Source organism: Enoplosus armatus, chromosome 23 (genome assembly GCF_043641665.1).
Source record: "Enoplosus armatus isolate fEnoArm2 chromosome 23, fEnoArm2.hap1, whole genome shotgun sequence".
NCBI lineage: Eukaryota > Metazoa > Chordata > Actinopteri > Centrarchiformes > Enoplosidae > Enoplosus > Enoplosus armatus.
The window spans coordinates 15287310-15313164 of NC_092202.1; the positions used below are offsets into that span (position 1 = coordinate 15287310).

Consider the following 25855-nt stretch of genomic DNA (forward strand, 5'->3'; position numbering starts at 1 on the left):
ATCAAGTGACGTTTTCAAGGCTTTCTGGGTGATCTCCTGATCGACAGGGCTCATCCCCACGACACCTGGCTCTGGTTTCTGCAGCGGGACGACCTCTTCTTCTTCTTCTTCTTCTTCTTCTTCATCTTCTTCAGAGAGCCAGCAGGCTGGACACACACAGCAACTCGACCCGGCCACAGTGGGGCTTTTTGCATTGCATCCAACGATGGGAGTTCATTCAAGGGAAAAAAAAAAAATATCTAAAGTCTATGTGGAGACATGAGATCCAGCAGCCAGCTGCTCAGAGCCTCAGGACAGTCCGCAGGTCTCCAGGTAACTCTGGAGCTTTCTTACTGTACTTCTGTCCAAGGAGCAAAGGTCGAAGTCAAAAGTAGTGTTAGTGATGTGGAAGTGTCCCGTCTCTTCAATGAGGTTCACAATCTGGAAAACAGGGCACAATGGGTGAGCACAAGATGCATCTGTGATCAGGGCTCTGTGGTGAAAACTATTTACCTGCCTATGCAATAAAATATTAAAGGCCACATATGATGCTCATCTCAGCTCTCTGTTTTTATTCTGGGGCTCCACTAGAGCAGCTTTGTATGATTCACAGTTGAAAAAAGTCCTTATGTATCTCCTCCTGGCCCTTTCTGCAGCCCCTCAGTTCCCCCCCTCTGTCTGAAACAAGCCATTTGAGACAAACTGAACAACCTCCAAACACCTGAAGAGTAGTTCCTGAGCAGAGCGCTCCAGTAACTCAGACAGACTGAGCGGGTGGAGGAGCGGCCCTGTACTTGGTGGGCGGTGCTGTGATTGGAGCAGATGACCTGCTGGGGGGCGTGGCAGAGTGCGGTGACTGTATAGTTGTGACATCACAACCTTACGGAAGTCCTGACGGCTCATTTAAAGGCGCAGCGTCTGAATGCGGGCTGTGTGTAATTTCTCCGTGGACTGAGCGATACTTTCACAGTATTTACACAGCACCCAGACCTGCTTTATAATCAAACAAGACATGGACATCTCACTCTCTACAAAGTGGGACCTTTCAATAAAACATCGAATGGATGGATTGAATCGTTATGGCATCTCTGACTAAACATGTCGAAGGCGAGGACGTCGGACAACAAGGAGAACTGGAGTGGAAACAAACACGCAAGCAAAAAGAGAAAAGACTTGGTTAGATATAAGGTCGGAGGCGTTTGTTGCTTCTAGTTTAAGGCCTCCTCCCTCATGTGCCTTTCTTGGGCATTATTGGTTTCAGACTTTGTACCCTGTGGTGAACATGAAGCTTGGTTGGTTTGGAGTCCTGGGGATTACAAGGAACCCCCCCCCTATTCCCATATATGTCGGTGTAGGTACAGTTCTCAAAAAAAAAAATGTGGGGGAAATTACAGCGCAGTTTTTATGAGAGGGCAGATCTAAGTCAGATGCTCAGGCGTCGCCTCTCTCAGTCCACTTCGGCGCCTTGTTGCAGTCACTGGTCGTTGCCGTTTAAGATTTGTTTCAAAAGACTCCTGTTCTCGTTCCACTGTCTGAAGACGTGCCTTCTGCAGTTTACAGTGTTCTGGGACACAATATGTGGTCCCCTCTCCAGTGTGCAGGGGAGGCTGTGAAGTTAATCATTTCCATCTCTTGTAACAGGAAGTGGAGCCAGTCGGTGAACTCGGGCTGGATTAGCTTGATTACTGTGCAAATTAAAGCCGTTTTGGACGGGATTCCGTCCTCCCCTCGGAGCCAGGGCCCCGTCTTGTTAGGAGGGCGAGGCAGGACTTGGCAGCCGCGGCCCGGGAAGATCCGTTCATGCCGTCATGCGATAGGCCTGGAGAATACGAGCGAGAAAACGTGCAATCTCCTCGGCGGAGGGAGAGAGGTTAAACCAAATAATTAATCGCTTCCAGATGAAGCTGCAGATTGCCGAGGATCTGTAACACATCCCGGCTCCTCTTCTAATCCAGCGCGACAACGTGGCTGACCAACAGCGCCGGCGTGTAAGTGATATTATGTGGAGATCAGTAAAGGGGGGGGGGTGTAACTTGTGCATAGAAGATAATAATGCAGTGATCAAACCATGATGTCTCATAGGCAATGGACGGTTGTGAATGTGGTCTGTACCATTGGTTCCCAACCTAGGGATCCCCCGACCCCCGTCAGGTGTCGCCCAAGCTCCATGGGTAAACATTTTGGAGACGGTGAGGTGGTGACCTGGAGCCAGATTTTTGTATAATGAAGCCTCTCACACACTTAATTTCACTTAATATCAAACGCTGGATACGGATCAGCAGGCTCCTTTATACGCATCAATATTCTTGACTTCCAACCCCCTTCAGTTTCCCCAGAGTGACACACCACTGATGCATACATACCTGTTGCAGTATATGACCTTCTCTTAGCGTCATCAGTCTTTTGTGCAGTTCCACCAGCTCGTCCAGGTAAGCCTGGGGAAAACGCAGGTTAGCTCGTTAGCTTTGCCGCTTTCACGCCGCATTTTTTTTTACGCTAGAAATCTGGTGCGAGGGCCACGCGCTCTCCACATTTGACCCATTTGTACTGGTCCCAGGCTGCAGTCTAACACACACACAGAGTCAAACTATACTGAACTATATGATCAAAACACTACACACTGGTTATTTAACTGTGATGTGTTTCTATAGGATTTATTTTGTTTGTTCAGTAGCTTATTTCAGTGGTTCCCAACCTGGGGGTCCCGACCCCCATCAGGGGTCGCCAAAGCTCCATGTGGGGTCGTGAAGCCCTACGATTACATAGAGGGGAAATATTCAAACCCAAGACTTCTTTGGAAAACTCCCACTTGAGTTTGTTGAGAAGTTGCTGCCACTAGGAAGTTATAATAATTCTAATATTACATTATAATAACTATAGTAACCCTTTCTACAGGTGTTGTATCAAAGCCAAGCAGCATCAGAGCACGCAGATCACAGATCAGCCCGGCCTCTGAAGTCAAGCGCTGAGCATGCACAGTTCCCACATGTTGCTGGTGTTTCCTCGTCTATTTGATTCGCTGTACACTGAAACACAAACCTTGTCGCAATCTAGGTTTTTGATCTTGTCCTGCTTGCTCTGCTTGGTGGGACTCTTCACCTCCAGTATCTGACAAGGAAGAGGACAGAGGAAACACATCGAGGTGACTCGGAGCGGACAAACATTACAAAAACACCTGGGTTTCCCCCTTTTGTGGCACATTAAATGACAAAATATATTCGACGCATGATACAATCTCACCTGGTTATTAGTAGTCTTTAACATGGGCGGGGCCTCATTGCGGGACGGGGGCGAGGGCGAGGAGCTGTCACTCTCACTGCCGTCGCTCAAACTGACCCTGAGTGGTTTTTTCACAAGAAAAAAGTCAGTACATCAGAAGACGCATCACACTTCTTCAGAGGCTGAGATTGTTAACTAGAATTCAACAATCTGTATACGCAGCTTTATATAGTGATAAAGCACCATTTAAAAGATACTAAAACAAGTTGTTAAAGTCGAGATGAAACGGCATTTTGAGAGTATCCAACGTCCGTATGGCGCCGTATTTCCGGGATAGCTAGGATGGACGTAAAATTGGGAGGAATTTGATTTGAACGTTGAAAAGTGGGTGTGTCCTAAGCGACGTACCATGCTGTTGCTAGCTGGCTAACTAATGAATGTTAGCTCTGTGCCGCTAAAAGTTGAAGACCGAATGACGGGTGGATGTCATATTATTGGTGGGTTCAAGCTTACGTAAGCATGCGTCATATTTCGTTTCATAGGTAGAAAACATGATTGAATTTTGATGTAAGAAGACAAAGAAATTGATTTTTTGGGGGGGGATTTTTTTCTGGCATATATTGCAAAAAGATAGGTGGATAGGTTTTGACTTCATCTCAACTTTAAAATGTCAGTTTTTGGGGTACCCCTTTGCATAAAGGACAAACTGCAAACACAACATCTGACATATCACCAAAGCTGAAGCCGATGTGGCTAACGCGTTAGCATAACAGTTGCTTATTTGCACATCCAGCAGACACACACCAACATGACCATTCATTTGGAGTATGAAGTCCAATATTCTCTCTCTTTTAGCTCTGCTCTTTAGCTGCGAAATTGCTCCACTATGTTCACCAGCTAGTCTCTAAACTGTTTCTGTCCGCTGTTTGCCGCTGAGCAGGTCATATACGGTTGCTTTATCAGAACTTTTTAGCTGAAAATTGCTGCTGCTGCTGGATGACAGCGGTTTTGTAAAACCAAAACAATGAGCTAAAAGAGGCTAAAAAGCTCTGTAGACTTGATTAGTGCTGCTTTAAAAAACAGAAAAACTAAGGAACTTCATCACATTGATGCAAAGATCCTGATTTAAAAAAAAAAAAAAAAGGGGCAGATATTGTGCCTCAGTGTAAACAGTGTGGGGGTTTATACCATCATATTGGTCTGTAGACTTCGCGCTGATTTATATGTTATGTCTATTTAGCAATGCTGCCCTTACAGCGGCGGTATAGCCAACCTGAGAGAGGGTACAGTGACGTAAAAATAAAGCGTAAATTCAGACAAGTTCTGACTGGAGTCTTGTGCACAATGCAGTGATCAAAGCCCTGCGCAGAACCCGAACGTGTTCTCAACCGCGAGCTCGCCATTCTGCTTCTGGGAATATGCCGAAACTGACAAACCTGCTCCCGAATTGCCCACACAACCCCAAAGGTCTGCGGTCCTGTATTCCGTTACGTCTATGACCACAGTTCCGCGTGGGGTCGACGGATTCACAAACCTGCGTTGGTGGTGCGTGAGATGCGTGTGCGCCGGCCGCTCCGCGTCTGAGTCCATGTCGTTGTTGTCGTCGTCGTCCTCCGAGTCTTCATCGTTGTCGTCCGAGTGCAGATCCTGCATGACCGACTGCAGCGGGCCCAGCACTGTGTGCGCGAGTGTGACAGAGACAAAACACAAAAGACCACATTGGAATTGAGTTTTATTTTATCATTATTATTATTATCTTTAATTAAGTAAAAAAAACTAAACAAAACAACAAAGAAACACATGCAGCAGATCATGCTGTGAGATGGGAGGGATGGTGGGATGGTCCAGTGGAGCTTGTGGCTGCAGAACTGCTGCTGGTTTGATCCCAGTAAGGACGGGGACACATTTACACTTTTAAAAAGGATAACGCTGCCACTTCCTGTCTGTGGCTCTCAGCTCCAAGTCCATTGGTTCCTACTGAAGATGTAAATCTTAAAAAAAAAACAGTGCATTTGTTGGGGACTATTTTCAGCGGCGGATGAATCCACAGTTGGTGCTCTAGTGAGTGTTTGGGGGCAGCGGGACGGTGCGCGTGGGATTGAGTCTTGATAAACTACTGTGTGTGTGTGTGTTCATGGTGATGGAGGGACATGTCACCCAGTGACAGTGTGGCTGTGGCTGGTTGTGTAATGGGTGCTCTGAAGGGTGGTCTCACATCCATGATGTAATACCAAACCCCAACTAGCATTTCATGCACACAGAAAAAATATTCTCCATGCAAAATATGTGAAAAAGGGAGTTTGGGGGGGGGTCTTACGGGTCTCACAGGAACTGTTACCTGTGTGGGTGGTGGCAGGAATAGCCACCCTTTTCCTGATGATGAAGTCCACCACTGCATCCGGAGAAAATTACAAAAACACACAAGCAGAGGTCACCCCAGATTTTGGACCAAACAATACATTCTAGACCCACCTGGCCCTCTTTCAGTCCCTAAATGACTTCAGGAGCATTTAAAACCATTTTTTCCCCTTCATTGTTTTTATTGTTTCAATAAAATAGAGGGGTCGATGCAGGTTCTAAAGATATGGCATGTTTAATCATCTAAACCACTTATTTGGAAATAAAAAAAAAAAAGAGGCTGTGCTCTGCGATATCTAGCAGACGCACAACAACCTCAACGCTCGCCTTTGTTCTCACTTTCAAATAAGTGGTTTTGATAGGTGGGTTCCAACTGGTCTGGTGGTTCATGTAGACCAGATGTGCTGGCCACTGTTGGATAAAACCAAACAAAACAAAAACAAAAACACCCAAACATTTTCAGAATAAAGTCATAATTTTAGATCTCAGCAAGGAAATTGAATTTTGTTGTTCAGACCACATCTCTTTGCTCTTCACAAAACCCGGAGAACAGTCCCATAAAGTAGTTTTGATCTCAGAGCAAAAAGGTTACGACCATGGAGCTGTTCTTCTTCAGTTAGAAAGTAAACAGAGCGTTGCAGGGGTGACGTGTTTTTGTTGGCCAACCCGCAAGTCAGCATCGCCCCGGTTCCCTCGACAAAAAGCCAATGGGATTATTTTTTTTCTCCACAGGATTTTGGATCATTGCGGAAAATAAGCTCCGTGGTGGACAAAAAGTTTATGACACTTTTGAGCGCGTTTTGTTTAGAGAGATAATCTGCAGCACTCTATGAAAGCCAGCGCAGTTTCAATTCTGTCTCCGTCACTGGCTGAAACCAGGAGGCGCTCCGTATACACATCGTGTCTGACTGAAGGAGCCGGCAAACATGAGATCCGCTGTAGGCGAGTTTGCTCCAGATAATTACCTTGTCGTTTTTGGTGCGTGGGAGCGAAGCCTGAACTGGAGCTGGAGCTGGCTGGACTGGGCTGTTCGGACTGGGACAAAAAGAAGAGAAAACAAAACCAGTCATGAGTAAGAACACACACACATCAAAACATCAACACCGTATAACTACTTTATGAATGCAAATCAGACAAAGTCGAACGAGATGATTTAGTGTGTGACGGTCTCATTCACTCCGATGGTGGCCGAGCTGCCACGCAAGGTGCCTGCCTCCGTTGGGAGCAACCAAGTTTTTTTGGTGTCTTGCTCAAGGGCACTTTGACATGTGGACGTGGTTGGACAACACATTGTGCAAACTAGTTGTAGTTGAAGCGTCTGGCAGTCCATAGCTGTATAACCTCTTGGTTTTTGAATATGCATAACAATGACAGCTATACAAGTACGGCAGGTCTTTTTTTTACTAGCGCATGAAACAAAACCCGATGAATTTTGCAGGGATTCGATTTGTCGCATGAGCGGACGCGGTTTCTGCGATGTACTTTTGAGAGCAAAATAATAATAATAATAAAAAAAAAGACAACAGCTGGCCACTGGCTGTAGCCTTTGAGGTGAGTGTTAAGTGCTGCTCTCAACAAGTCGTGAGGTGGCACAATTCGTCTGTCTTTGTCAGCACTAATTCTTTGAAGTCTTCTTGGCGCGTCAGGGCCCTGAGCCAACATCCATCCAACAACACACACACACACACACACACACACACACACACACACACACACACACACACACACACACACACACACACTCTACTTTGCCTGAAAAGAGCCGGGCCGTCCGTCTACATTTAGAGACTAATGACGCGCCACACACATGCGACAAACACACAAACACAAGACCTCACTACATGGGGACCTGGGGTTTGGGCCCTCTGGCTTGGTTGTAGGTCCCCAACATGGCGTGCTGCACTTCGATCTTTTCTGGTTCCATTTAAATAATTGTTTGCTTCTACTACTATTTACCCAGTTTTTATGACGCAGTATATGACTGTCCCTTGTTTTGGACATTGGTACACATTTAATAAATAAATACGCATAAATATCCTTAGAAAGATATGGATGTTTGTAATAGTGCTGCAGGGACGATGTATTTTTGTAGGCCAACCCGAAAGTTAGCATCGCCCTGGTTCCCTCCACAAAAAGCCGATGGGATTTTGGATTATTGCAGAAAATAAGCTCTGTGGCAAAACAAACGTTTATGACCCTTACATGTTTTGTTCAGCGAGATAATCTTCACTAATGAACATCACTTTTAGGATTTTTGAAGCGTAAATAGAATCGCCAGAAGCTAAAAAGCTAATGTTAGGCTATAAAGGAACACGGTTGCATGACTTCAACGTCACCACCACTAGATATAGATATATAGACAGATAGATTTAGAGTACAAACACAACGAGGCTGTAAAGGACTAGTGAGTAGATGACTTTCCGTGTTCAACCTCATTTAGCCACTCACTACCGCCTTTTTTAATACACGTAAAACCTCCAAAATTCACAAGTGGGGGTATCTACTGCCGTATTTTATGTCAGAGAACAAAACGTTGACATCTCTTAAGCTTGTGTTAACCACAGACCTTATTTCTGGCATCTAACCAAAAACCCATTGACTTCCAGACGGGGGAACTAGTGTAAAAACCGCTAACTCATTTCCGGGTCTTAGGACTCATTCCTGCAGCGCTGTATATGTTGTTAGTCATGTTGTCCAGCGCTATATAAGCTTGGCAAAGACTGAGGCATTCCAATAACACAGCCCTAAAATAAACACAGTAACACAGTGTAAATTTTAATATTAAAAACGATCTGAATCTACCAGAATGAGCTGCATGTTTACATCTACAGCCTTAAGCCAGTCGTCCAGTTTTTTGGAGCTGTTATGATGCTGCCAGTACGTCGGCCACGTCTGCTCCCTGAGGTGATTGAGTATGGTTCATGTTGTCAAAAAGTCTTGATGTCTCTGTGGGCAGCGGGTGTTACAACAAACCACATGGACTCTCGGGCAAACATCATAGACCACCATGCCTCTCAATATGAAACTGACTTTAGCCTCGAGAGTGTCTTTGAGACAGATGTGGCAAATACACAGTTCTGTAGAGAGTGGGTCTGAGGATGAATTTGTACCCACTGGATCTATTTCGATTTCACCCCTGCAGTGTTGAACGAGGGACTCAGGTGACGTTAAAAGGACAGCGAGAGGGGAAAACTTCAATTTGGAGACGGCCAATTATCGCAAAATGAGTGCAAGGAGTTCACCTCCCGACAATGCCCGACTCCCAGAGGAGTTTGGTCAGGGTCAAACAGAAGCTCACACTGCAGCAAGTAGACAGTGGAGTAACATATGTTGTAGGACAGGGGTATTACAGTGCTTTACCATTCTTTACTATGGCAGGCAGTTAGAAATACCTAAACATTTCTATTCATAATCTATGATTAAAAACACAAAACTCGAGACAAGTTAGCTTTGAAGTGAGCAGTTGTGTAGTCACTTTGCTACAGAGTCACTTGTCGCTCTCCGTCCTCTTCAAACAGAACTTTTAGATGTGTGGACAGCTCATAAACCTCAGTAAAGGATGTGGTGTCAGGGGGTGTGGGGGTTGGTGGGGACTTGGCTACAGATGAAATGGACACATCCAGATATTCAGTATGTGATTATCTGGCCCCTGATCTGCTGACAGCAGAGACTGAACGCAAACCCCGGCCCTGCCCCCGAGCTGCAAGTGTGTTGAGCTTTCTTAGCCATCCAAGCCTTAGCCACCCATCCATCACATGAAACAAACTGATGAATCAAAAGAGCATCATGGCAATGATACAAAATCACATCACATTGCCATCAGTCCAATGCAACTCCACCACAGGAACTCAAGGAAACAACGGGGACGAGATCCTGGAGCTAAATGTGGGAACTGCTCAGGAGGGGGACATCAGAGTTTCAGCTGCTTTCAGGGGCCGCCCACCGTGATTGGTCGAGGTTATGTGACGTCAATTCACAACAAGGGGCGGGACAACAATAACCGCCGTTTTGCTACATGACTCGACAGACGAGGAGCCTGGTTTTTCTGGTCCTAATGTGGTTGTCAACCAAAAAAAATAAATAAATACAAATCGGTCTGGTAGTTTTTACTTCATTGGAAAGTCGACAATATTAAAACAGAATTCCCACCGGCAACAGAAACGTTCCTAATGCCAAGCAGCATCGAACCACAGTTGGGAAGAGGCTTGTGAGGCCAGGCCGGATTAAAAATGTGTCACTGTGTCAGTCTAAGGGGAGTTTAGGATGTTCGTATGCAAACCCAAATGTATAAAAAAAAAAAAAAAGGGGGGGGGACTGCTAGTGCAAACCAGAGCTGCCCAAGAAAAACAAAGTGGTGAGAAAGAAGAGACCTCCAGAAGAAACGCGAGAGAAAAGTTGAGGAGTGAGGACAAAAGGCATGAGCGCCTTCAACGGTTGTCACCTCCTGCCAACAAACAACGCACAGCTGGTCTGTTGGTTTATGGGACGGCTTCTTCAGAGTGCCATAAATCTTAGCAGCACTTTTTTTTTTTTAGGGCTTTTGTCCCGGCTTTACTCAAAGCCACCAAAAGCTGCCCTCTTCAAAGACAATAAATAGTCTCTAGCCGGGGTTTGCTGGCATCAACTCTTAACTCTTGGCACAGTTAGGAGGGAATGCCAGCAAACAAGGCCGAACTGACCAAGACTATTCGGTTTGCTTGTCCCAATTCAGCAGGGGCTATCCAAACACAGCGCTTTCAATGTGAATTAAGCAGCCTTTCAGTTTTACACTGTAGATTCATTCAAACAAAGACAACTCATTTACACTAAAATATATATATATATATATATATATATATATATATATATATATATATATATATGTTTTTTTTGATACACTAAATAACTGTTGCACCAAAACACAGCAGAACTAGCTCAGACTCGCTCATCTAAGACTGCATTGCATGTTATGTATGACTTTTGCTATTTTTTATATAGGACATTTAATAAAAAAGAAAAAAAGAAAAAAAAAAAGTACTCTGACCTGGCGCCTACATTACCCACACTTCAAGGGAGACAAATGTATGTAGATGGTTAAAATGGCCATTGACAAGTTAATACGTAACAGTTTGGTAGAGGCTCAAAATGAAAAAAACAAAACAAAACTGCGTAGTCAAAGTGTTTTGTTGTTACTGTCCAAAGAGACCATAAAAGGGTTAAGTTGTTTCTAAAAACCAAGTGTCAGATTGCCTGAATTCTTCAACCAACTTTTTGCTATGACGTTCACAACAACGTCAGTCAATCATCCTTGTGAACAGAGAGGTATCTACAACACGTGGCTCTGTGATGATTCTAAAATATGAAAACGCACAACTTGCAACTTGTGCAGGTGACAAACCACCCTCAGCCTGTGCCCACATCCCACAGTGTGCTAAAAAACACAAGGCTCTCGTGCAAACACGCTCAGCCTGCTTTCCCTTCGCGTCGTCACCTACTCCACATTTCCTCCTCTCTGCTGCTCCTGGCCCAGTGCCTCAGCGAAAAAAAAACAAAACACAAAAAAAAAAACACAGAGAGATCAAACAAGTGGTCACGTGAGAAATGAGAGCGGCGCACTGTGTCGGCCACCGGGGTTGCAAGCCTGGGGAGAATCAAACACCTGGCATTTGTCACCCCACATCCCCTTTCCAACCGACCCGACCCCCAGTCCCTGTATGGGAGAACTAAAAAAAGGCACTCACATGCGCAAAAACACAGGTCCTGCTAGTGCTAAGTAATAACTCCCCGTGCTTAACAAGCTGCCCCCACAGAGACAGATACGTGGAGACCCGCGCTTTATGCAAGCATTTGGGAACAGAAATGAAACACCATCACATAAAAAGAAATCTGCTCAAAGCACAAAGATTTGGACCTTTCTTCCACAAATGCTCACCCTTTTTCCTTCTTTCAAAAGCTAAAAGGATTAAAAGGGGAACCCTATGCTATTCACCGCCACGTCCCCCCCTTTCTCCTCAGGTGTTGTAAAACCATAAATCTTTCTCGTCTACTCTTTGGCTTTAAAAACAGTCCTTCTTTATGGGGAGGTCCTCCACCAAATGTGCGTGGACCAGGCAACCCAGTCAAACGTCAGCCTATTCATGAAAGGAGCCACTGTAGGCAGGACGTTTTTCTAGTCCCGCTCTAGAGGTGGAGCTAGAGGGGAAGACTTTTAAGTTTGTAAGTGAACACTTTCTATATCCAAATTCAAATCGTTTCCAAACATATTTGAAATGTAGTTTGCTGTCAATAAGGCGACAAAACTGCATCTTGTAACCATCTTACTAACCAGTTTTGCCCACTTCCTGTTTGGCCACCCAGACGAATGCAGCTGAACTCCCACTAGGTTTATTGGTGCCCACCACCCTTTCTTCCAATTCCCTTGCCCAACCCCCTGGAGTCCACAGACCACCATTAAAAGATCCTCTCCCTGTTGGTCATTTGATTTTACAGCCCTCCCATGCTGAGGAGGGAGTGACCACCAACAAATCCTCCCCCTTAAACCCTTGAAAGAATTGGACACCTTTCCACAACCCACTGTAAAGTGGACTGAAAGCTCAAATCAGTGAGTCCAATGTGCTGGCCTCCTACAAGGGCAAGACAGCTGCTTCTTAAACCTCTATGATGATAAAAGGGACATGGGTGTCCTTGCTGTAATCATATACATCAACTTAATCAGCTGTTTTACTTTTAAGACAGACTTTTAAGAAGGACTCTTATATTCTTGGTTTCAATAAAGTCCAAAAAGATTCTAAAAAGCTGTTCTACTTACATCTGACTTGGTAGACTGGTCCTCCATGTCAGAGTCATTGGGGTCCACCAGTTCCTGGAATGGCGGAAGTGTCGACACCTTCCTGCGCTCTGCCTCGTCACCTTCCGGTCGCAATTTACTCGTTCGCATCTGCGATCTATCCTTCAAGAGCTTCTTATCCGAATGTTGAGCGTCCGACACTGGCGCCTGCTTCCCTGATGAATCCACAAATCCCTTCTTACGTTTTTTGGTAACGTGATCGTCACCATCAGGTGTGGACAAACGCTTGTTTAGCCCTGACCCGTGAGTCATCCCCTCAGTCCGATGCTCCTTGGACAAAGACTTGGGTTCCTTGAAGCCCATTTTAGGATTGATATCTCTAAGTGGCTGGTTCTCTTTGGGTTTCCTGGAAGGTTCTTTGGGGGCTTTGCTGGGTTCCCAGCCAGAGTCTCTGAAGGCACTTTTGGGCTCTTTCAAGTCTTTTGGAGGCTTGTCTTTGTGGTCCTTGGAGGGTTTGTGGAGTTTGGAGAAGCTGCTGCTGTTGGTGCTGGTGGTCGTGGCGGTGGTGAGAAGGGTAGTACCGCTTCCTTTGGAGCCATCCTGTGGATTAAAACCAGCAACATTGTATGAACACATCATATGGAACAAAAGACTGAACAATAAGCAGTAGGTTTAAATGTCTCGGCTACCGGCAGTCTAAATCATGATGTACGGACGGCATGATTGGCAAGTTAAGTCATGTTCGAAAAAACATCAAGAAATTCTAACCAACATTTAGGCCGTTTAGGGTGCAAATTTACAAAGAATCATCCCAGCTACAAAAGAAAAACCTTCAGCTCAAAGGATTATGGAGCAGAGCAGAGGGAAATCCCACTTCAGGTCAGTGGGCAAACAAAATAGGGCCAGGGCCATAATTAGCCACTGAGAAATACTGTTGTCTGAGGATGGTATGGGCTTGTACTGCTGTGATAATACCTGATCTAAATGAAGTGCCTGTGGAAATGACTCAATAACCCAAAATATGAAAAACAGGGGCACATTTTTGGTTTGGATCATGTCGTCCTATTGCTGTTCGTGTCGCGTAGACTTGCAATTTAGACCACATGTAGAACTTCTAAAATGCATAGTACCAAACAACAAAGTGAGCAAAAAACCAGGCAGCCAGGTCAAATGAAGATTAATCCTCTGCCTTTTACACAAGAGAAAACATGCATGCCACCCTGCAGTTTGGCATTACCATCTGTGAAAAGAGGTCTATTCTTAAAAGAAAATCAAAAGGGTCTTCTTAGTCCCCATCTATGGGCTTAAAGAGCAAACTCAGGACTTCTTTTGAACAGTGCTGTTCAGTGGGGTGAAGGGGCCTTTTCAACAGCCACACATGCGCAACCTTAAAAGTGGAGCGAAGGGCAACGTGGAGAAAGGAGGAAATGCATTCCTTCTAACGACGGGGGCCATTTGTCCCTGGGTCTCACCTCCAGCCCCCTTGTCAATATTTCATCAATGCAGTAAACCCATTAAAGCAGTCTAGACGACGGGGTGTGTTACAACTTTGCCCAACCACCTCTAAAACCTTTCATTATGTCTATCTGCTGGTGACCCTGGGACCTCAGGATGTAAAGCTGCCGGCTCATTCGAAACTCCAGCATGCTCCTCCACTGCAGCGAACCCATTCCCCTCCCAGGGCAGCCCCACATAAAAACCGGTTTAGTGCTCTGGAGGGGACACACTGCCTCTACTGCCGTCAACATTGAGGAGATCACTAAAGTGGCACTTTTTAACAAACCTTTCAGCACCGTGACATTGGCAGGTTAGCAGGTGACCCAGGTTCATGTAAATCACTGAAGGGTCTATGATAATAATACTGTCAGAGTGGAACTGAAAGCACATCATAATTACAAACAGATACCGAATACATTTTTACTTTCGAGGATTCTTTTCAGGAAAAAAGCAAAACGGATCACGTCATTTACCATTCAAATATGTTATCTAAGTTTTATATACAACACAGTATTCTTCTGTATAAAATAATACAGTAATATGAAATATATATACACACACATACACAATGTGTGTATATATATATATATATATATATATATATATATATATATATATACGCACACACACACACTGTATATATAAATGCTCAAAGACAAAGCCTGTGATACGTGTAAATAATGATACATTTATCTAACTATAGGAAGTTTTGTCTTTAAGCTTTTGGGGCATTATCTATAGTAATAATCCAGCCATGCATCCAACCATTTTCTATAACCGCTTATCCTTTGCAGCGTCACGGTGGGCTGGAGCCAATCCCAGCTGACATTGGGCGGAGGGGCGGCGGGGGTACACCCTGGACAGGTTACAGTAATAATAATGGTCCAAAATTAAGTGGAATTGCATAAATTTAAGTCAAAAACTTACAATTTAGAAATAATTGATGGCTTTCTACATATGTATATACATATACTGTACATTTACACACACGTATATTTATCTGTCCAAGCACGTCTCTTGTGCTGCTTTAACATGTCATTTCACCCACTAAAGTCAACTTATTTAACATAAAAACAGTGTAATAGTATAATAATGAATAGTTATGATTTATTACAAAAATACCTAATGTGTTATAATACCAGAGCAATAATTCTCAGCATGTGATGGGGAGAGAGAGAGAGAGAGAGAGGGTGGGAGTTGGGGGGGGGGGGGGGGGGTTGACCTCCTGCTCCACAAGTAATTCATCACACACACCGTGTTTAGACTGGAAACTGTTTCCATGTGAAATGGGCCTCTCCTAACCTGGCTCTTAAATGACACTATTTTAAAAAAAAGGGACTAAAAATAACATAATGGAAACAACATGCCAGCTTATTGACATACACCATTCAGTGCAGCACATGATAATGTCTCAAATCTCACATGTAGCTTCAACGCCCATCATTTATTCCTTTTCCCTCCCCAACTCCCTCTTCAATTCTCTTTACTAATTTTGTACACCATTATTGCCTAAAACTTCTATACACATACAAGACGTTTTAAAAAAAAAAAGGACATTAGACCAAAATATGGGCATCTTCAAATCTGCAGGATGTCAAAGATTCACAGCACGTCTCTGAGTCAGTGGAGTAAGTGCTTATGGCTGAGTGGCAGCTAAGATATAGTTTGCTTAAGCCAAAGTTGGACGTCTTTGAAATCCCAGAGTTTAAATACACTGGACGTCTTTGAACCTGCCAGATATGTGGGGGGATTAAAGGAGACTTTGAAGGGGTAAAAAGTTTCAGAGCCGGGCGGGGGCCGAGAGCGGAGGCAGAGGAGAAGGTTGTTCAGCTCCAGGCTGTACCTGGAAACAGCACTGACCTTTGGCCCGTGGAAGCTCTTGCTCTTCTTTGGGTCCGAGAAGGTGGACGTGAGCAAGCTGTTGGGGAGCGTGGGCAGCTTCAGGTGCTGGCCGAACAGGGAGGTGGAGCCCTCCTGCATTACCATCACCTGCCAGAAGAACAGCAAGAGACCAAGATGATCAGAGGCTTCTTTGCTTTTTTGAGGATTTTTCGTTTGGGCTACAGCTACAAAAGTTGAAAAGAAGGGCTGGGTGTCAAACTATAGTATAGAAAGTTGGCACTGAATGCTGGGCCAGATTCTTTGATCAGATAGTTCCAACTTAAATGCATGCACTATTGGGACTACACACTATTTCATATACTGATACGGAACGAAGCTTTTTATGTTAAGAGCGGCTGGAAATGTTGCAAATGCCTAAAATATGAAACAACATACCATCTAAAGCAATTTTGTGGCGTGTATTTTTAATGGTTACGGGTGTTTAACTGCCCTCTGCCACTCAATTGTTTTGGGCTAAAGGCTCAAGAAAGAGTAGAAACAGTACTCGTAGTACTTTTGCTTATGGCTTGCAATAAAACCTTTAACATATTCAGAACTTCCTTACACAAAAAAAAAAGAGGAATAGTTCAAAATGCGCCTCCTTTCTGAGAGCGAGAAGGTCGATATTGAACTCATGTCTGTCTATATTAAGTACAGAGCTGGAGTGAGGATGTGGTTAGCCTAGCTTAGCATAAAGACTGGTAGCAGGGGGAAACTGGTCCAATGCTATATATATGTATAAAACACACCTACCAACATCTCTAAAGCTCTCAAATTATCAAGCATCTTCTTTGTTTAATCAATCCACAAACAAGAAATGTACAATACCATGCCTGAGCCCGACAAAGACAGGCTAGCGGGTTTTCTCCTGCTTCCAGTCTTAATGCCGAGTTAAGCTAACCACGGCTTGACTCCCAGTTCTGTACTTGACACGGATCTTCTCATTTCACTCTTGGGAGAAAAAGTGAATTGAGTGCGTTTCCTAAAATGTTTCTTTAAAAAAGGCCAGCATAAACTTCTACAGCGTAGGTGTTTTGGAACAGATGTGTTAAATAATATTGAGACCTCACTCTCAGCACACAAATTTAATCAAATTTAATTGCAATCAATCTAGAATTGTTTAAAAAAAAAAAAAAAAAAAAAGCACAGTAACTTCTGGTTACTTCAAGTGGTCCACTATGAACTAAGAGAAGGCTTTTATTAGACTAAACCTCCCTGCCAGGATTAAAAGCACAAATAACAATTTGAAGCCACTTTATTAGGGAGGTATCCAAATCAGTAGTCACCTATAGACAAGCCCGTTTCATCCATGACCCAAAAGAATGTTGGAAATCTTACTTTTGAGTCCTCTGAACTTCGTTTGTGAGGATCCCGTTGCTGTTAAAGAGAGGGACAACAAGAAGAGACGGACGATTATCATCTCCGGCTTCATTCTATAAAAAACACGAAAGAACTGCGGCTCGGCCAAATATTTCCACATTATCTGTGGGACGAGGTGTGGTCAAGTAACTTTGAACTGAATGAAATTGTACAGTGCAATGTACTGAGACCGTTCAGTAGTGAGACTCTCATCCTGACAATAGAGGATTTGAGTTTCGACATGGTGAATGTCAGCACTTAGGCCCTTTTTTTTGAGGCTAAGGAGGGGGTGCAGGGCAAAGTAAATAGAGAGCACTTAGCTCTAGTCATAAAACCTCCAGACTACAGGAGTCCTCTGGCCGGGGGCCAACAGACTGACACTGAGGAAGCTGCTCGGGATGTCCTGAGCCGATCCCAAGGATCCGTATAGGGGGACCGATCTAACCCATATTCTAATTGATCGGTATCGGCAAAAATAAAGCCAATCAAAATCCACTGTGTTTTGCCCCACGGCCTGCTGGTGTTGCATCGTGAAATATTACTTGGTGCCATATCAATAATTTAAGATGATCAACTTTTGAGTTTTGAACCGTCAGTATTTGGATCAAATAGCTTGTGAAATGGAAGGTGGGACGCATCTAGTAGCTACAGCTCTTATTTCAATGTGTCAGATACATATTTAATCATCGGTTTAGGGAAATATAAGTAGCGGCAAACACCAAATATTAAAGGATTGAGACCAAAAAAACACTTCAGGTATCACTAGAGGCAACTAAAGGTAAAGTGAGGCCAGTTTAACTGTATATTGCAGAATAATGGTAAACTATTACAAACACATCAGTGAGCCACACTGTTGCACTGGGTGACATGTTGCTTCATCACCACACACACACACACACACACACACACACACACACACACACACACACACACACACACACACACACCGTCCTGCTGCCCCAAATGCCCACTAGAGCGCAAAATGTGGATTCATCCGCCACTGAAAATAGTCCCCAACAAATGACCTGAGTGAGCATCAGTTAAAGACAGCATATCTACTGGCCAACTGGCTGGCTGCAGAAAGGCAGGCTGATTGTGTAGAACTATATGTATGTGTGACACTATATGGGTGTGTCCCAGTTGTTTCTGGAAAAAAAAAAAACTGCAGTGCAACTCCCTGGAAAAATGGAGATAAAAGGTTTTCCCGCCTGGCCGCTGCAGTAGACGGCGCTGTATTGCATTAAGAGACGTCACTCAAGCCCCAGCCTCTCCCTCGCGCTCCTACCCCTCCGGCTTTCAGCAGCTTCCTGCGAAACTCCTCCGTCGGGTTGTTGAAGGTGAGCTTCTCACAGCGGAGATGATTGACAGGCGGGTGGCCCTCCAGGTGGAGGAACAGGTCGTAATCAAAGCGAACTTTCTTCGGTTCTTCCTGGGGAAAAGCGGCGATCCACCCAGAGAAGGAAAAAAAAAAAAAAGGAAAAAAGAAAAAGAGGATAACAGTCACAATCAATCTATCAAAGACTCCACCAACGTTACGTTCAGTTTCGTGCAGAGTGAAAGTGTTAAATGTACCTTGTTTTTGAAGTAAACTTCAATGGGCAAGATGAAGCCCGCGTACCCAGACTCCTCCACTTTGTATGGTGGATCCTTGCACACTGAAATGAAAGAGAAATTCAACTATTAAAAAGAGAGGCCGCAACCTTCAATATGACACCATTCCGGACACAAAAATCAGGCGAAGAAGCGTATGAAAACACATGTGACCGTGGTGAACCTTTGCCCCTGAAAGGCTTTCAATGTGTCACCCGATGTGCCGAGCCACTGCACCTTCCATTCTCATGAGGGCTCATTAACTTGCCATTTCCACTGCCTGCACCGATATCAATACAAAAACCGGTGGCTTAAATTAGAACCAGGGCCTTTAAAAGCTTGTTGATATCCACCCAGCTCATGACCCCCCCCGCCCCCAACCCCTCATACCCATGGGCCTTTAAAGACAAACAAACTCTACTAGAGCTCAGGTGTTCGCCCCTGGAGGCGCGTGTTTGTCAGCCCCTCTTCCCAGTGGACTCCGCAGATGAAAGCACCAATTACGTCCATGTGTGCAGAGACCTGAGTGTGTTTACTGGAAGAACGGATACAAGCGGATCTTTAGATAACTGCATTTCACCATCAGTTCGTCACTATTGTGCTACTGCATCCGGGGGTTATAAGGAGAAGTCTGTAATGGCGCACACATGTTAGCTAGTAAGCTACTTAGGTTTAGTTATCATCATTATCATCATCATTACAATGATTACATCACGTGTAATCTTGTATAAAACAGAATACTGCACCATAATATGAAAACACTGAATCATGAAATTGTCCTTGGTCGCCCGGCATCAAACAATTAATTCTAATTCATTCTCAAATTAATCAGTGCTTACGATATTAACAGCAGCAAAAGAAGTCCGTAACAGTACAAAACGTTTACGAGTGAATGGCGTCATAATCCCAGTTCTCGGCAGCTTCTCAAAAAAGACCCTAAAGTGGACACAGAGGACTGCTGGAGAACCAACGAGTATAAAAAAATAAAAGAAATATAATAAAAAGCATTTCTAAGCATGCGACTGACAGCTTGGCTTTCACTGATGGAGACCTTGGCAACACCTGGAGCCTTCCTCGGCGCAGACCAGGCTTTGGCACCGACCTGACCATCACCACTGTGCTCTCTTGTTTGGGTGACTACGCCGAGGTCGACCTCGCCACCGGGGGCCCAAAGCCATCCAAGACCCAATACGCTGCCACTGAGCAAATATTATGGGTTAAGAGTTAATTGTGCAAGTGGGTCAGGTTCAATTACACCCATGCTTAAAATTCCATTCACCACCACACCTTTATATAAACCGAGGTGGAGGAGGAGATGATGTGTGTTGGTATATTTTTCTTATTTGCACGTCGATGTCATGCCGAGCCCGGGGCCAGTACTGGATTTCTTTTGGATATTCCTTTTAAAGCAAAAATGTTATCAAAGAGTTGTGACCAAGTAGGACATTTTACTGTAACTATGTTAACTGTTACTGTAATTATTTTGCCTGTGGTGGAGACACCGTTTCTAAATGACCTCATACATAGGTTTGGCTTTTACATGCTGGTTACTGTTTGCTGTTTACTTATAGGCTTATGTATATACGCTGAGAAGGACTGTTATAATCTGGCCCTGGTGGCCTAGTGGGTGACCACGACCAGCAATGGAGTGCTGAAGGAATGAGTCCTACATACCGGAAATGAGTCAGCATTTTCTTCAAATTCCTGTTCCCACGCCTGGAAGTCAATGTTTTTTTTTTAGATTTTTGGTTAGATGCCAGAAATAAGGTCTGTGGTTAACTCAAGCTTATGAGAGTTCAACGTTTTGTTCTACGACATAAAATCCGTCAGTAGATAGCCAACTTGTGAATTAAAAAAGGCGGTTACTAACAAGTGGCTAACTGAGACATTAACATCTTCATGCCGAACGCAGAAAGTCATCTGCTCACAAGTCCACCTTTACAGCCTTGTTGTGTTTATACTCTATATCTATCTGTCTATATATCTATATTCTCTTTAAAGTGAAGCTTAGCGGTGGTGACGTTGAAGTAACGTGACCACGGTGTCGCTCATTTATAGGCTAACCTTAGCTTTTTACTTCTGGTGTTTCCGTTTACACTTCACATCATAACAATGGTGTTCATTAGTGAAGATGATCTCGCTGAACAAAACGTGTAAGTGTCATAAACTTTTGTTTTGCTACAGAGCTTATTTTCTGCAATAATCTAGAATCCAGTGGAAAAAATCCCATTGGCTTTTTGTCGAGGGAACCAGGGCGATGCTAACTTCCGGGTTGGCCTACAAAAATACGTCATCCCTGTCCTGCACTATCTAATAAAAAGCATAAATCAATAATATGGAATGCATAACACCAATATCAACATGTAAACTTGGGCTCTGTGAAATTATGATTGGCATTGCATTGATAATAGCTGTTCACCATGAAAAAAAGAAATCAATTGTTTGATTTATTGTTGGTTTATTGACTTACATTAGCTTTTAGCTTAGGTTGTACAGATTCTAGGGATATATATTATTGGGTATATCGGGTATTATTATGCATTTGAAGTTATTCCAAGAAATGACATTACAATAGGCAGAAAATACCATTGTGGGCACTGGAGGGCCGAGTTCAAAAGGTTAATGAACTCGGTTATTGTTTAGGCCTTATTCGATATGAAACTAAGTTGGTCTTGAGACGAGATGCTGCTTGACACCTTCAGTAATTTTTTTCCTGACAGCAGCCCCTCCCGCCCTGCCTTTTACTAGTAATTAAAAAAGGAAAAATACATTGTAGCAATGAACATTGTCCGAATACTGTCCAAACTCACAGTCGACAAACCCCTCGTGGTGTTGCGACTGAAAAGAAACTTTTTCGGATTTAGACACAAGATGAACCCAGCTAATGGCGAAGGAGAAGTCAGGGCAGCATCTTGGCTGGGGGGGTTCAGTAGTTCAGGTTGAAAAGGTTAATGTTATCTGAAGGAGCGTCTGACGGGCAGAGATGCACAATGCGGCCGCTGACCTGTAACGGAAAACTTGCCAGTGGTCACAGGGGCTTTCAAAAGGGAGGGACAGGGCCGTGTCGTTCATTAACATGGCCTTGGTTCAAACCCAGATGCCAATCACAGAACAATGCCAGTCACTACGTATTTGCCCTTTCCGCGCAGACTGGTTTGTAATGAGGCCGGGCTCGACATCAGGGCCTGGTCATAAAACAAAAGGCAGGACTGGAAACAAGAACATTCTTTAGCGCGGCTTGGGACTCAAATATGAGCTCCTTCTGCCCGCTGGTCGACTGTTACTCCCCTCCTCTTCCTGATGGAGCCATTCATCTCAGCATCAGTCGTCCCATAAAGGCCAGGTGTCCGCATACACAGTTTTATATTTCAACTTGCTCATCTTGGTCGCAGTTCCTTCATAACCACATTTTTAGAGATGATTATTGAATATGTTTATGTTTAAAATGACCAATGTATCAATATCAGTTTCAAAAATCCAGTATGGGTTGGGCTCTAACTGGATTTCATTACATTTATTCCAACTTAAAGCTGCACTAGTCAATATTTACACATGTTAACGACAGATCAAATGACCATGCGTGACGTCCCCCTCACTTTTACTCAGTCTTTCAGCCTCGTTAGCTCTTCAGCACCGCTGCTGGAAGACATCTGAGGGGGGGGAAACAATGCTATACACAGCCAAGGTCTTGGCACAGTCTTGGAATACAAACTCACACTTTGAGCAGTGTGCTACACCTTTGGTGGAACAAACCACGATCGTGTGATGGTATAGTGGTCTCAAAAAACCCCCATAAGAGTAGTCATGATATGAGCTGCTCTAACAACACTGGGTGGCGATTAGCAGCTCAGTGGGGATGGTGTCTCCCTTAAAAACAAACCTCACACTATAGTTTTCTACACAGTCCTGCAGGAACTCTGCTGATCCAAACCACCTCACGCTAAATAAGCTAACAACAAGACCCCCCAGAAAACACAAACGGGGTAAAGACTCGTCTGCCAAGATTAAAGAGGACCCATTATGCTTTTCCTTATTTTCTGCCATACATATAATGTTACAATGTCGAATATTCATACTTCACGTAGCCAAATAATGAGGTAAAGATGTGTAAAAGTAGTCCCTGTGAGCCAAAAGCTCAGGCTTCAGACTGCTCCGAACGCTCCGTTTCAGTTTTTCAACCGCCGTGTCTATCTGATGTCAGACAGGCCCAGATGTCCTTATATGGTATCTCTGCTCCAGGCACAGACCAGATGTTTATGTTTATGTCAACGTTGCTCAGTAATGTTGGGTTTACAGTTTGCCTTTGGAAATTCTTCCAAAGACTTCTGGAACTTGGCCGGCCAATCAGAAGAAAGTGGGCCTAAAAGAGACCCGAGCTCAAACGGCTTGTTGTTTTTTGTTGTTTGTCGTTTTTGAACTGTGAATCGCGCAAAGCTACTCTAGTGGAATCACAAGATGAAAACGCAAGAAACATCTCAGTTTGCGTCGTAAGCCAACTTGCTAGATAAAGCGGCCCGACAGGTGGCAAGTTGAAAAGGTTGAACAGGGGGTCGGGATAATGGCATACACTCCTCATCTTCATTTGGTTAAACAAACAGCCAGTAAAAGCATGGACAAAACACAGACAGAAGCATGTTTGTCAAAAAAAAAGAAAAAAAAAAAAGAAAATAGAGGTCGGATGACGACAAATTAAACACAAACAACACCATATGCACATCCTGGGCTAAAACCACATAGGTGGGAAGCCACACCCACCTCAAGGGACCACACACACAGATGGAACGGAAAGCTAGAGGATTGAAGTTGGGAGGGGGGGGGGGTCAAAATCATGGGGATGCTCCTGATGGCAGATCCCAGGTGCCGGCCTCCATCGGGGGCGACCCAGGGTTCAGTGTCTTGCTCGAGGACACTTGGACGCAACTGGGTTCGAACGCCCAACCCGCTCTACCTCCTGCGCACATCAGAACAACCTCCAAATAAAAACAAAATAATTTTCAATGCCTGCGTTTTGGTTTTTCAGTGGAACTTTCTTCAATGCCAATATTTCCTTGTTTTTTCCCCCCCAGTTGGATATACAGACACATGACTGACAATGACATTCTCGGGCAAAGCTGCGCAGCTAGCACGCTGTCGCCATCAACCAATCCGATTTCACACTGGCACAGCATCACTTAAATAACCGGTGGCATTTTAATTTCAATAGATGTTGAAATGTCAGCGTTGCTGCTCTCACTGACAGTCCAATACAACACCAATGTGATTTAGAATCACGGTTTGGAGCGATTGCAGCAGTTTGACTACGAAGACTTGGGAGTCAGGGACCTTCGGCTCCTCATCTGGACTCCCCAAGAGTCATTCATATATATAAATAAATAAATATAAAAAACAGATTACTCCAGTCCCCACAGTTAGGGCTGTCCAATTAATCCAATATGAAATCGCATTCACGATTTGGGCTTTCCAAAATTAAATGACCATGATCGACTGCTATATTGATGCTTAAAAAACTTGCTGGAGCTTGCGGTTGCAGTCCGGAGCCGAAGAAGTAAAACGCAACCGATAGCAGACGGGGCAAAAAGCGAAAGTCAAATGTCTGGAGCAGAAAGCGAAGAGGGAAGTATTTTGGATTTCGGGCAAGTGATGCTAAGAACAAAATCATATGCAAAGAGTGCAAAAGCCCACAAACTGCAGTGCGCTGAAAGCGTGAATATAACGTCTTCGTCCAGTGTCAACTCAGACAGCGTTTGTACATTGGCCAGGAATGTTTTATTTGAATGTGAAAGTGCAATAAAGATATTGTCGCGTAGCCCTACATACAGTATACGCATTTCATGGAGCACCAAAATAATGTATGTAGTTTCCCCTGTTACACAGGAGAAGTACAGTAAGTGTACTTTTATGAGTCAAATACTACATACTACACAACAACCTGGTGCATCACAAAAGGGAAAACCCACGTCTTAGGACTTAAACACCTGCTGGTTCCGATGACGCGTTTGGTTATTGTTATTCACGTCGCTGAACTCTGATCAGTTCAGCCTTCGTAGTAGAGTAGCCCGGCTCAGCCTGTGAAGCGGCTCTGGAGAAAAATGACCCAGATGTGCGAGATGTGGGCGTTTACCAGAAAAAGCAAAAAGTAGCCTGAAAAAAAGATTTGTTATCGAGTTGCATCATAGGAAATGTAGGATCCAGTGGTTTTACCAGCTTTGACTGAAGCCTGTGCTTCCTTTAAAAAAAAAAAAAAAGGTCCACCAACTTCCCTCAAGTACCTATTGAGCCAAACTGAAAACATTAATGTGAGATTCATCACCAGCACCACTTCAAAAGATATGAAACATAAACTGCCTCTGACAACCAAAGACAGAAAAAAAACCCCATCCACTGTGCAAGATGTTATATAACGTAGAAATTAAATCTGACATATGCGAAAATCAAAAAGCTTCTTGGGGGCTACTTGAAGATGTTTAGCGTCAACACTGGAAATTTTATCTGCCAATTATTTTCTTCCGTTAATCAATAATAATACTGAACCCTTTCAGACAACCAGGGACATCTCTTGAAATTGTTAAACCAGTGATTCCTGACTCAAATCTTGCAGCTTTGGTGTGTGGAGGTGTTGTAAATAATAAAAAAAAAAAAGACAAATGTTTTACGGTGGGTGGGGGGTGGAGGGGGGTAGTGAGAAAGGAGTGAAAGAGCTGCCAACAGACAGCCCATATAAACCATGCTTCAATAAACCACTTCCTGCAAACCTCCTTTCATTGACTGAACCGACGAGGGGAGAGCCGGCATTTACAGCTTCAGTTCCTGTTATTTTGTGGCGGCTGCCCCCGTCTATTTGCCCCCCCCCCCCACCCCCCCTTTCATGCCCGCAGCTTTTCATGGCTCTTGCTTTCTTTGTGTTCCACCTATACAAAAAAAAAAAAGGTAGGTATGATTTCTGAGGAATCGTAAAACAATTACTGGCAAATTCCTGCAGCTCTTTGATTTCCGCCAGACACTGGGGTGGGGGGCTCTGAGGGGTCTTTACACACACACACACACACACACACACTGACATTTACCCCCCCCCCAACGTGCACACCGACTCCGAAACCCTTTCCCAAACTATTACTTGTCAAAATTGTCTACTTCGCACACGTGGAACTGGAATTCTAAACGTCTCAGAACGTTTTCCGCAGCGCACCGAGTTGTTGTCTATCAGCT

General features: G+C 44.2%; 1 protein-coding gene across 1 annotated transcript in view; it reads right to left on the minus strand.

Moving 5' to 3' along the window:
• Window positions 1–288: 288 nt before the first annotated feature.
• mllt3 (MLLT3 super elongation complex subunit) overlaps window positions 289–25855 on the minus strand; it is a 31176-nt gene continuing 5609 nt past the window's right edge. The window contains exons 3-14 of the mRNA XM_070930082.1: window positions 18632–18714; window positions 18345–18488; window positions 17039–17077; window positions 15680–15808; window positions 12344–12922; window positions 6522–6591; window positions 5537–5590; window positions 4733–4874; window positions 3220–3316; window positions 3019–3087; window positions 2343–2414; window positions 289–420 (exon numbers count right to left, since the gene is read on the minus strand). Coding sequence (XP_070786183.1) covers window positions 289–420; window positions 2343–2414; window positions 3019–3087; window positions 3220–3316; window positions 4733–4874; window positions 5537–5590; window positions 6522–6591; window positions 12344–12922; window positions 15680–15808; window positions 17039–17077; window positions 18345–18488; window positions 18632–18714 — 1610 coding nt within the window. The remainder of the gene's footprint in view (window positions 421–2342; window positions 2415–3018; window positions 3088–3219; window positions 3317–4732; window positions 4875–5536; window positions 5591–6521; window positions 6592–12343; window positions 12923–15679; window positions 15809–17038; window positions 17078–18344; window positions 18489–18631; window positions 18715–25855) is intronic.